At 47.9% G+C, this 13206-nt stretch overlaps 1 protein-coding gene and 1 long non-coding RNA gene across 8 annotated transcripts in view; one reads left to right on the forward strand and one right to left on the reverse strand.

Moving 5' to 3' along the window:
- LOC103002870 (uncharacterized) overlaps positions 1 to 13206 on the reverse strand; it is a 134064-nt gene that overhangs the window by 77227 nt on the left and 43631 nt on the right. The window lies entirely within an intron of this gene.
- The window catches only part of AFAP1L1 (actin filament associated protein 1 like 1), a 73111-nt gene that overhangs the window by 18548 nt on the left and 41357 nt on the right, over positions 1 to 13206 (forward strand). For 3 of the 5 annotated variants that reach the window (XM_057539821.1, XM_057539822.1, XM_057539823.1), the window contains 4 exons: positions 7226 to 7354; positions 8394 to 8477; positions 9280 to 9377; positions 10027 to 10135. In XM_057539821.1, the coding sequence (XP_057395804.1) occupies positions 7226 to 7354; positions 8394 to 8477; positions 9280 to 9377; positions 10027 to 10135 (420 nt within the window). The remainder of the gene's footprint in view (positions 1 to 7225; positions 7355 to 8393; positions 8478 to 9279; positions 9378 to 10026; positions 10136 to 13206) is intronic. The other 2 variants (XM_057539824.1, XM_057539825.1) reach the window with 1 other exon arrangement.

The raw sequence follows: 13206 nt of genomic DNA on the forward strand, positions 1-13206 counted from the left end.
TTGCGGTTGGGAAATGAGAAAGGAAATCTGAGTGAACCAAAAGAAAAATTGCATATCCTTCATAAAACCACATTCTGACAACTCTTCCTATTTCCATTTTTTTTTTTTTAATTATTATTTATTTATTTATTTTTGGCTGTGTTGGGTCTTCGTTGCTTCGCGTGGGCTTTCTCTAGTTGTGGCGAGCAGGGGCTACTCTTCGTTGCAGTGCGCGGGCTTCTCATTGCAGTGGCTTCTCTTGCTGAGGAGCATGGGCTGTAGGCACGTGGGCTTCAGTAGTTGTGGCGCACGAGCTTAGTTGCTCCATGGCATGTGGGATCTTCCTGGACCAGGGCTCGAACCCGTTTCCCCTGCATTGGCAGGCGGATTCTTAACCACTGCGCCACCAGGTAAGCCCCCTATTTCCATTTTTAAATCATGCTGGTTGCATTTTCTCTGACTTTGATAACAAAGAAGGATGAGTTATCTTTGTCCTAAAGAGGCTTGTCAAGTAGTGAAATAGGGAAAAGAGAAATTGGTTTCCTCCTACTGCTCTGCATTTAATGAAATTGTAACTTGCAAGCTGTTTCCAAAAATTTTTGTGAACTCCAGAGACTAAAAGGTGCCCAGGAATGAGATCACAAGTCAAAGTGCCCACCGGCTAGCTTGGTAGGAGCCCAAACAGGGTTTATTATTCCTGTGGTTTGCTGAAGATGAATTATTCACTTGACTTTTGTCATGGAAATTAGACTTATTACCTTTGAGATCTCTAAATAAATCTGACCTTCCTTGCACTAGAACCCATACTGGCTGTGATGAAGGCCTTTTGATTAAAGGTTTCACTTAGGCTGCACCAGGGATGCGATCCTGAGAACAAGTGGCAGTGCTTTTTGTCTGTGGCTTAAATTTCTGCTCTCTACCACCTCATGTTGATTTCACTTAGGTGGGGAGGGTGGAGGAGCAGAGAGAAAACTGATCTTAGTCTTAGCTGGGTATTCACCAGGAACAATATGCACAGAGTGGTCTAATCTTAGATATATTTTTAAGTAGGTTTCTAATTTTATTTGGCAAACTTTTTTGCATCCCAGAGAACAACTATCACCCCTCTTGGGTTTCTGTGCCTGTCTATCCCACTTGGTAAAAGAGTGAAGACTTATAAACAATGATTAGACCATTTCTTCCTGGTTTTTCCTCACTGGAATTCACTGTACCTCCCTAAGGCTCAACTAAACCAAACAAGATCCGTGAAATGTATTCATGGTTCTAAATAAAATCTAGTCATAACAGGCAGCCCTGTCCTGATGCCCTTATCTGCCCCAAGAGAGCAGAGATGACCTGGACCAGGAGCAAAGGTGGGAGGGGGGTGGGGTAGGAATTGGTGAAGGAGATTTCTCCTGACTGGGGAAGGCAGGGACAGGATTCTGGGTTGCATTATTGCCCCTCCAACTGAAAGATGCTGTCCCTCCACGTGGCATGGAGGGGGCCCCAGGGATGGGAGCACTCTGAGGAAGAGGGCCCTACCACCGCTGACCGCCATAACCACCTGCGCTCAGTGTCAGGCCCAGGGCTGTGAACAGTCCACGTGGCGGGGCTTACAGAGTCCCACAATGTCCTCTTGCCCCAGGAACCCCCCTCCCCTGTGCCTAGCACCGCACCTGAATCTGCTGGGGGATTACATACAAATGAAGGGAACACCGTTGAGTGCACTGAGCACCATACGTATCTTTTTACTTCATCTCTCCAGTGACCATGTGCAGCAGCTACTGTTTTACCCCCACTGTTTACAGATGAAGAACTGGACGCTAAGGAAAGTTAAGATATTTCCCCACAGCGGAAAATGGCATAGCTGGGAGGGGGACCCAGATTGTGCACAGCCTGTGCTCTCAGCCACTCTTCTGTGACTTATCTAAGCATCAAGCCTAGGGTAAATTTAACACTAGATACTCATTTTCAATTAGTTGTGTGACCGTCGCTAAGTCAAATAACCTCTTGAACCCTCACTTTCCACATCTTTAAAATTAGCGGGTTGGACTAGGTCATCAAAATATTGTGTTCAACGAATAGATGCTTGTTGGGCATCTACTATGATTGAAACACAGATTAAGACATGCCCTCGTAAAGCCTGTTACAACAATTATAGCAGATTTGTCGCTAAATACTATCTGGTCAATACTCCGGAGTTTGCATAGTTCTGGGGAATATTAGGAAGCAGCAACAACAACAGTAATACGGCCTCGTTGATGAGTGCTGGCTCCAGGCACAGCACCAAACAAAGTGCTTTGCAAGCATGACCTAACCTAGTTCTCCCAGCCTAGGAGACTGGGATCCTATTCTCACTTTACAGATGAGAAAACCACGGCTCAGAGTTCTCTAATGTGCCCATCTTTGTATAGCTTGGAAGTGGGAGCACAAGAATTCCAATTCACAGAGGTCTCACCCCAAAGCCCTAATCACTGTGCTCTTCTAAGCAAGACTCCACATTCCAGCTAGTTGCAATCTTCTGTAGGGGCTCTTATTCCCACCTTGACTCTCAGTTATTTCAGAAGGGGATAGCTAATGATAATTTTTTAAGGAATGAGGGAGGTCTTCCCACATTCTTTATGTTCACAGACATGCCCTCTAGTATGTTTTCTGGTGGAGTATTTTTCAGAGGTTGAACCTTGTAATCACCTGGAGGACTCATTAAAATGCAGATTCCTGGGTCCCAGTACAGGGCCTACTGAATCAGACTCTCAGATAGGAGGTCCAGGAATCTGCACTTCTAGCAAACCCCCTGGGAGAGGGTATGGCCATTTGTCATAAGCATTATATCATTATATGCATATGATTTCTCTCCAAATTACATTCTGTGATGGTTTAAATCCCTGTGGTTTGAGTTCTCTGGTGTTAAAGACGAAGGTGCCATCAAAGGCACACTGTATTCACCACATCTGAAAGCTAGCTGGAGAGTTCTGTATTGTCTTTAAAGAGCAGAGCGCTGGCTGGAAGCTTTCTTGTAACCATGATGTATAAGTTTGTCCCTGGGATGACATTCCGCTGGTAAGTCAGGTATAAGCTTTGAGTCACTTGTTTTTTTTCTCTGAGATCTACACAGTTAGGGCTCTAAAGTTCAATGGGCCCAGTGGAGAAAGGCCCACTGAGCAGGATTTCAGCCCCACAATAAGGGTCTCTAATCCATCCAGTGAGAGGACCTCCAGGTCAGGAGCCCCAGTGAAGTCATGACCCAGCTCAGCAGGCAGGCTTTGAGGGACCGCCCGCCTCCTCCCTGCCCCACCTGGCCTCCCCTTCTCTGAGCCCAAGTCCTCTGGTGGAGGATTCAGGCACAGGGGTGCAAGCTTTGAAGTCAGAGAGCCTGGCCTTACAGCTTACTGGCTGGGTGACCTCACTTCTCTAAGCCTCCGTTTCCTCCCACTTAGAACACAGAGAGACTTATGTGGTTTGTGAGAATTAAATGAGATAATGTGCATTAACTGCCCAGCACAATGGTAACTGCTCAGCTCAAGGAAGGATTCTTGCCCATTAATGCTACAAGCTGCGCTTTCTCCCAGGGCTCACACTCCCTCTGCCAACTGTACTTTAGAATCGCTATGTAACTCTCCTGCCGCCACCTGCTGCCTGCCAGTTCCCAGGCTGCAGAAACCAGTGCCACTAGGACCAGGCAGCTCCTCACTCCCCATGTGCTTCTCCCAGATTACTCAGCTCCCTCCTTTGCTCTGTTTGGACTTTTGTGATCACAACTCGGTTAAACGAAAAACACTTAGAAGTCAAGGGCCCATGTTAGGAATCCCACCAAGGACCAGAAAAAACAAAAACAAAAAAAGGTGTTACAAAGCTTGGGTACTAAGACTCATGTTTTTAAATGCAGAGAACTCACTCAGAAACTAATTGTTCTTACTTTAGAAGCAGGAGAGCTTTTAGAAGCCAGAATGTTGCCCACAAGGCACTTGCTGATAGCAGCAAGAAGAAATCCTTGGAACCTCACAGCCAAAAAAAAGAAAGAAAGGAAGGGAAGCAGGTAGGGAGGGAGGGAGGGAAAGACAGACAGACAGACAGACTGACTGACTTAAGGAATACAAAAAGCTTAGCAATCTGAGGTCATTTATTGAAGGATAGCAATTCTCAGAAAGGTGTGGCTGGGGATAGGGATTCCTGGGGGGGTCCCCAAGATGTTTTCAAGTGGTCCCCAAGGTCAAACCTACTTTTATATGGTACTAAGACCTTATATGCCCTCTTCACTCTCATTGTCTTACGGGTACACAGTAGAGTTTTCCAAAGGTTATATGATGTGTGATGATGTGGTAGCTCTGAAGGTTAATGGGATGTGTGACTATATACATTTGTGTTTTAAGTTTTTCTCAGTTTTAAGTGTTAATAAACTTAATACTGATAGATATAACCCACACAAAACAAAAGCTCTTTGCGGTCTTCAATAATTGTTAAAAGTATAAAGGAATCCTGAGGCCAGAAAGTTTCAGAACCACTGGTTAGAGAGATAAACGGCCACTGCATCCTATAGCCTTGACACTCCTAAATGATAGCAGGGCAGTGTCGTGGATTCTCAAACATGAACCATGGCTGCAGGCCACAAGAAAGCTCCCATGGTTACCCTCTGGTGCCTTCCTTAATAGCATTTTCCACAGCCTCCCTGGTGAGTAATTACGAGAGAGAGAGAGAGAGAGAGAGAGAGAGAGAGAGAGAGAGAGAGAGAGGGAGAGAGAGAGAGAGAGAGAGAGAGAGGATGCCACTGGAACAATATCTTACTCATTTTCTAATTCCCCCAAGTGGCCAGACGGGCACATAATTAGAGTAAATCAGGACATATTTCGGAATACAGTTAACTAACTTTTGGTGTGTCTGTTGGTGCCAGAGAGGTTTGTGTTTCCATTTGAAAAGATTTCCTCCAAAACAGATAAAACTTGGCTAACATGATTTTAAATGATTTCCTACTTCAAAGAGAAAGCTCCGTCCCTCCAGAACCCTCGCCCAGTGGCACTGCAGGGGCTCCGGCCCTGGAGGGAGCAGGGCCTCGAGGCCCCTCACGTGGGCTCTGGAGTGAGGCCTGGAGGTGTACAACACAGCAGCTCCAGGAATCATGCAAACTTGGGATCAGCCTGGCTCCTCCTCTTTCAAGCTGTGCAACTGTCCCACGGCTTCCCTCAGCCTCAAAGTCATCTCCTAGAAAACAGGTGTCCCAGTAGGACCTACTCACAGGCGTGTTGGGGGGATGAGATGAAACATGGTGTGGAAAGCCCCTACCTCAGGGCCCAGAGGTAGAGAGAGCCCACGAGGTGGTAGCTGTCAGTATCAGCCTTGAGCTCATTTCCAACAAATTTGAGGTGATGTTGGAATGGCACAGAGAGATTACGACATCACATTTTTCCAACAAGTGCCACTCTCTGTACATAAAATTTCTATTTTTTAAAAAAGTCCTAGTGTGGTCATCTCTCCATTCCCTCTCTCATCGAACATACACAGAGCACCCACTCTGCGCAGGCCCCATACTAGATGCTAAGAAAGCTGAGATTCATAGTGCCGTTCACACTTGCCAGAGCCTCACGGCCTCTCCCTCTTCCTGAGGGAGACAGATATTCACATCTCACAGCACAGATCAGCATGGCAGATACTATAATGACAGTAATCATAGCTGACTTGCGGTGAGATTTACTATGTTCGGGGCAAGGCAGTTTCCACACATGGCAATATTAATCCTCACAGCAACACTATGAGGCGGTGCTGTTATTTCACCTCCTTACAGAGGGGGAAACTGAGTCATAGGTTAAGTAACTTGCCAAAGGTCCACAGCTGATGAATAATGGAGCCTGAACATGAACCCAGGAAATCTGGCTCCAGGACTGATTCTCTTACACACCATGTTACAGCCCCTCTTACACATCCAGACCTGTAGCTGCAAGTCAGAGTCTCACCATTTCCTCAGGAGGGCCCTGGTGGGGAGAAGCACGTGGAGCTGGGAGTCAAGAGACTGGGGCTTAAATCTTGGCTCTTCCGCTTGTCTGTGTAACTTCAAGCAAGTTACTTATCTTCTCTGAACCTCAGTTTCTTCACCTAAAAAATGGGCGTGATCATCGGACCAATCTCAAAACTTGGGAGGATCCTATAAAATACTGCAAAGCGATCTAGTGCCATGGTTTAAAGTATAGAGTGAGGGAACCAGATTCAATTGAAGCTCTGCTGGCTGTGTGGCGCTGGAGAAGTTGTTTAACCTCTCTGAGCCGTAGCTGTGTCCTCCATATAATGGAGATAATAAAATGTACGCTATGAGGTTTAAATATAGACAATAAGTATGAAAGGACTTAGCACAGCTCGCAATACTTATTCGACACACGTCAGCTCATATTATTAGGCACAAGTGATTGGCAAGTTGCAAAGGAGGACAATACTACTACTGTAAAGAAGTTGGTCTTCAGCTCTAAGGCAAACCAAGTCCCAAGATACTGCTTTGGGACAGGGAGACATTGATGACATCATGGTCTCGGCATGCTCCAGTCTTTTTAAAGGACTCTGTGCTCTAGGATTTTGCAGCTCCGTGTGGTCTTAGACCAGCATCATCAGTTTTAGCTGGGAGCTTGTCAGCAATGCAGAATCTCAGGCTCCACACCAGACCTCCTGAGTCAGAATCTGCATTTTGACAAGATCCCCTGCTAATTCCTATATACACTTAAGTTTGAGAAACACTGGCGTAGCGTGGAAAAAAGAAGAGCAACAAGAGTTTTTGGCCTGGGGTGGGAAGGGTTAATGTTTAGTTTGGCTCCTGTCAAGCCACCGGAAACAGAAGGTTCCAGAGATTGAAGGGTATGGACTGATGGGACAGGAAGGCTTCCTTCCTGCCTTGTGTCCTGGACAGCCAGGGCTCCTGCCTGGGACCTGCACTGACCCTCAAGCTGCAGTGAGGAAGGACCCCTAGGCCTGCAAAGCAGAGGGCAGGCTGGGACAAAGAGAGGGCTAAGTGCCTCTGCTCAGGCTACCTGGGAGGTTCAGTCCTCAGGCCAAGCCCAGATGAGGTCTGAGGCAGTGGGGAGGCCGGAAAAACGTCACAGTTAACTGGGCAGAGCTCTCCCCAGGGAGGCTGATGGCCAGCACTGGGACAGCTGTGTGAGGGCCTCCGAGGTCTCCCTGTTGCCCTGGGCCCCGTCCTCTGGCCCCTGCTTCCCTGGGTCCTGGAGGGTGGGGGTGGGCCCAGATCCTGGACATAGAGCCATGACCATGCTCCATGGGCCTTCCTCCTCAGTGCTGGAGCAGCTGCTCCCCGAGCTCACAGGGCTGCTCAGCCTCCTGGACCATGAGTACCTCAGCGACACCACCCTGGAGAAGAAGATGGCTGTGGCCTCCATCCTGCAGAGCCTGCAGCCCCTCCCAGGTCAGCCGTCAGCACTCCGCCCAGAGCTCCTCGAGAGCCCTCAGTAACTCCCCAGGGCCTGCTGGCAGGAGGAAGCGTAGACCACACAGCATGGCATTCACCTCTCTTCATGGTTTAGCCAGCGTCCCCATCCACTCCAGCCCTTCTCCACCACAGCCCTGACTGCGCTCTGTCCTCCTCCATCCCCAGCCCTCTACAAACTCACACAACACACATGCCACACACACTCGTGTACACACTACTACCACACTCACACACACAAAACATGCTCTCACGTAGACCTCACATAGTAACAAACACACATCGCACACAACACACCCCACACGCTCTCTCACATGCAACACACTCACATACTCATCACATACACATCACACACGCCTACACTCAGATGCACACTCACACACTCCCTCATCTTTATAGGCTGCATGCCTGCCCCCCACCTCTACTCATGCCTCTCCCTCTAATCCCCACAGCCTCTCTGCCTCGCTGTGTGCTCAGCAGCAAAGCCTCCTCATCTGCTCCAGCCTTTGCCCCAACCTCAAGTGAGCCCAAGAGATGATATGTGTACATCAGGAGCTCAGGAAACTCTAATGAGCTGTATCATGTCCCGCAGGGTTGAAGGGGTCTGAGTGACATGGGGGAAGTCACCACTGGGTGACACTGAGCCTCACTTCCCAGCGACAAAATGGGCCAATGTCATCGGCCACCCTCACAGGACTGTTGGAGGATGAAAGGGGCAGCAGTTTGCCAACTGTCCCCCGGCTGTCCCCAAAGCAGCCCCTCTATTCTGTTCTCTATACTGGGCTCTGGGCATCCTTTCACTTGGAGAAGGAGATCCTCAATAACAATGTAAAAAGGGAAACAAAGTTTGAAAGCAGGGAAATGATTTAGGATATGCACATGCTTTGCAACCTGAGTGCTGTGTCCTGTGTGGGATAAAAGTCCAAGTGGGCAGGGTAAGCCGGCCGTCCTCAGCACCAGCAGCGGCCCCGGGCCCCCTCCCTCCTCACTGATGGCCTGCTCTCCTCCTTCCTCACAGCCAAAGAAGTCTCCTACCTGTATGTGAACACAGCGGACCTCCATGCCGGGCCCAGCTTTGTGGAGTCCCTCTTTGAAGAATTTGGTAAGCAACCCTCTCCTGACCTCTGCTGGAAGCCGTCCTTTCCCCCACGTGCGTGTCCACTGCCCCAGTCTCTGGAACGGTCCCCAGATTGGGCAGGAAAATACCTGCATCTGGGCCTGGCTCTAACATTACAACACTGAGTCACTTTGGGAAAGTCCCTTTGCCTTTCTGGGCCCTGCCAGGTCTGAAAATCTAGACAAAGCCATACAGTTATGGGAAATCATCCCTGAGATTTGAGGAAAGGTAGGGATGAATGCGCAGTCCAAAGAAGGCTGGCACATAGGGCGTCGTCTCGTCTGCTGCTAACATCCATCTTAGTAGCTACCTGGTCTGTGAGTTGAGTGGTCCCACAGCTCAGCAGAAAATGGAGCTGTGAGGACTAGCAGAGGCGCCAAGGGTGTGGGAGCAGCTGAGCAGCACTGCGTGCAGGGTGTGTGTGATCCCTGATCTATCCTGAGGGAAGACAGCACTGTTCAACACAGGGAGAAAGCTATGGGTCAGATGAGAGGATTTACGGACTGACAGACTTTGGGAAAACACTGCGCCTTCATTACATAACCCTTGAAAATTTCCAAAGCACTGTACCAAATAGTATTATCCCATTTGATCCTCTCGATAACACTGGGAGCTAGACAAGGCAGGGATCATTGTGACCACTTTACAGATAAGAGGGATGAAGTCGCTTGACCAGGGTCACTAATGGAGGAGGTGGTGGAGCTTCCTGACCGCAAATCTAGCCCTCTTCTCACTCTGCCATGCTCATCCTCCACTTTCTCTGTCCCAATGGCCTGACCCTTCATAGACTGTGACCTGAGCGACCTTCGAGACATGACAGAGGACGACGGGGAGTCCTGCAAAGAAGCCACCCCTGAGCCAGCCAAGAGCCCATCTCTGAGACACGTGAGTTCTTACACTCTCAGGCCCTCTGTTCCTCTGGAGGAGGTAAGGGAAGCTCTCCCTGCTAATGCTGGGGACACTCCTGGGGGTCTCTCTCTTCAGTGTGGTGGTCAAGGGCAGAAAAAGCACTGTGAGAACATTTCAATGACTCATGACATACTGTGCCCGTGCCAAGCAGGGATAATGCAGTAAACTGACCTGTCCCTTCAGGCCCAAAGGACGTCCCCACCCCAACCTCCGATTTCAGTACCACAGGAATAGTGATGGGGAAAGCTCTGGGTCACAAGATGGGTGGCCTCTGCCCTCCTCCCTTCTGCTGTGTGGCATATCACTTCCTGTCTCTGAGCCTGAGTTTTCCAGCTACAGAAATGAAGGTCTGGATCATATCTAGGGTTCCTACCCTTTGGTGCCATGGAATTAGGACAAGGAGCCCAAATCACATCAAACATTGTCTGTCAACTGCATAATTCACTATCATCATCACCATAAATGGTACCAATTGTTGACCATTCATTACATCGTTTCATATTCAGAGACTGCATCCTGCCTTCCAGGAGCTCCCTGTCCCCCAGCCTCCTCCCTGTCCCTCTGCCTGCTCCCCTCTGCTCTCCTGGCCTTCTGGGTTTCACACACCTCCTTTGTCCTCCTTCAGGCAGCCGACTTGCCTCCACCGCTCCCCAAAAGGCCTCCACCTGAGGACTACTATGAGGAGGCCCTTCCCCTGGGGCCTGGCAAGTCCCCCGAGTATATCAGCTCCCACCGTAAGTTCTTGTCCCTGAGGGCTGGGGCGTGCGGAGGAGAAGGCTCATCTCCTGAAGCTCCTGTGTGTCCTGCTGGGGCTGGAGCTCCAAGCCTGGCACCATTCAGCCATGCCACACCTCCTGAGGAGGAGCTACCAGAGCACCTGGCTTCTCCAGTGACAGCCTGGGTGGGCCGGTAGGCATGGCCTGGGGGTTAGGGGCTTGGCTTCTAGTCCCAGTTCTATGTGACCTTGGACAACCCCCTTCCCCTCTCTGGGCCTCTGTTCCCCTACCCTTAAAATAAGAAAGAGGGGCTAGATACACACATATAAATGCACTAGGACGAAGTTCACAGATGAGTGCTACTGGCTTGAGTATAGGGACTTAACATTACATACAAGAAACTCTATTACGGTTTTTGGATGACGCAGCATGTGTAGTTGAACCTGTATAAGATGTTTGTGTGTTGTTATCCTATCATTCAGCAGCACAGTGGAATATTCTCCAACTACCAAAAAAATACCTAAGATAGGTCTGTCTGTGCTGATCAGAAATGAATCCCAAGATATATATTGGAAAAAAATCAAAGAGAATACTGCATATAACAAGATCACATTTGTTTTTAAATAGGGTACTCACATGCACATGCATTTAACAATTTTTCTAGGATATGCAAGAAACTCTTAACAGTATTTTCCTATAGGAAATGAATAGAAATCTGGGTGAAATGGAACATATTTTCCCATTCATACTCTTCTGTACTGATTGTGCTTTTCACCATGTTGTAGTAAATACATATAACATAAAATCGACCACTCCAACCATTTTAAAGTGTCCAGTCAGTGGCGTTTAGTGCATTCACAGTGTTGTGCAGCCATCACCACTATCTAGTTCCCAAACATTTTCATCACTCCAGAAGGAAACCCCATACCCAATAAGCAGTCACTTTCTCTTCCTCTCTCAACCGATCTGTTTTCTGTCTCTATGGATTTGCCTAATCTGAATATTTCATTTAAATGGAATCACACAATATGTGGCCTTTTATGTCTGGGTTATTTTATTTAGCACAGTGCTTTCAAGGTTCATGCATGTCATTGCATGTATCAGTACTTCCTTTTTATGGACAAATAATATTCCGTAGTATGGATATACCACATTTTGTTTATCATCTGTCAGTTGATGGACATTTGGGTGTTTCCACCTTTGGGCTATTATGGTACATTATTTTTATGATTAATAAACTAGTTCAAACAAAACTACTGAAATGGTGGGGTTGGACCAGGTGATCAATGCCCCTCCTTCAGCCTTCATAGTCTTGGGGTCTATGTCACTGCCAGCAGCTGTTTATGTGAAGCAGGTGACTTTATTTTATCCACTTGAGGACGGGGAAGAAGGAGGGGATGAAGTGCTGCTGGGCCCTGAATCCCAGGACCAGCCCCTCAGCTGGGTGAGGCTCGTCCCCCTCCCCAGAGAGCTCAGATGGGGCAAAGAAGCTGCCTCCTGGAGCAGCAGGGATCCTGGGGCGGGAGGGAAGGGAGTGCCTCAGGAAAGGCCAGGGACCTTATCCAGGGAGAGGGCACCAAGCCCGACAGGAAATATCCTTCCTCTCGCACAGGGTCCAGCCTACCAGGTGTCCAAGTGCTATGACCCTGGTGCTCCCTCCCTCTTCCCCCTCGCACCTCCTCCTTTCCCACCCCCACCTCTGGCCTGAGCACCCCCAGGCCACCTCACAGGGATGTCACCAGCATCTGAGACCTCAGAATGCCTCCTGGGAAAAGCAGGCTCTGAGCCTCACTTGGGAGATACAATTGGGTGTCCCAGTCACTGGGAATTTGAGTGCTGCCGTCCTCAAGAAACAGATGGACAGCACGGGCTGAGAGCCCACAGCAGTGGTCTGAGGAACAGGTGGTGTGAGAGCAAGTTGGTCTGAAGGAAGGAAGGCTTCCTGGAGGAGAGGATGTGCACCTGTCCCCCGAGCTGGCAACCTCAGTTCTGATCCAGGCTCTATCATTAGCAAAATGTGTGGCCTCAGTTTCTTCATCTGTAAAGTGGGTCTGATAACCACCTCCCTGCATTGTGGGAATCCAAAGAGATGATAAATATAACGATATCTAGTATTTGCCTAGGATGTTCTGTGTGCCAGGCATTGTGCTGAGAGTTCATATGCATCATATCACTAATCCAAGGTGGGAACTGTTCATGTCGATTTATAGGTAAAGAATCTGAAACGCAGAGAAACTGTTTTCTTTCCAAGGTCACTCAGTAAATGATGGAGATAGATTTGAACTCAAATCTGATTAACCCCAAAGCACATGCCCTTAATCCACTGAGCTTCAAAGTATGCTCCAGAGACCATCTGTATGAAAATAATCTTGTTTTAAAAAAGTCTGATTCCTTGGAGTTCCATATATTTTCTCTTTTTACATATGTTTAGAACTATGCTATTAAATAGTTTTTTTTCCTAGTGCAGATTCCTCAGCTCAGCCCACATCAGTGAATCCGAATCTCTGGGGATACAGTCCAGGGATCTGCATTTTAAAAAGACCCCCAGTGAATGTAAATTGGTGCAGCCACTATGGAAAAAATATGGAGGTTCCTCAAAAAACTAAAAATAGAGTTACCATGTGATCTAGCAATCCCACTCCTGGGCATATATCTGGAGAAAACTCTGATTCGAAAAGATACATGTACCCCCAATGTTCATAGCAGCACTATTTACAACAGCCAAGACATGGAGGCAACCTAAACAACCATCAACAGATGAATGGATAATGAAGATGTGAGATAGAGAGATAGAGAGATAAAGAGACAGATCTGTATATATACACACAATGGAATATTAGCCATAAAAAGAATGAAATAATGCCATTTGCAGCAACGTGGATGGACCTAGAGATTATCATACTAAGTGAAGTCAGACAGAGAAAGACAAATACCATATGATTTCACTTATATGTGGAATCTAAAATATGATACAAATGAACTTATTTACAAAACAGATACAGACTCATAGACATAGAAAACAAACCTATGGTTACCAAAGGGGAAAGGTGGTGGGGGATAAATTAGGAGTTTGGGATTAACAGATACAA

This window comes from Balaenoptera acutorostrata, chromosome 2 (assembly GCF_949987535.1).
Source record: "Balaenoptera acutorostrata chromosome 2, mBalAcu1.1, whole genome shotgun sequence".
In the NCBI taxonomy this organism is placed as follows: Eukaryota; Metazoa; Chordata; class Mammalia; order Artiodactyla; family Balaenopteridae; genus Balaenoptera; species Balaenoptera acutorostrata.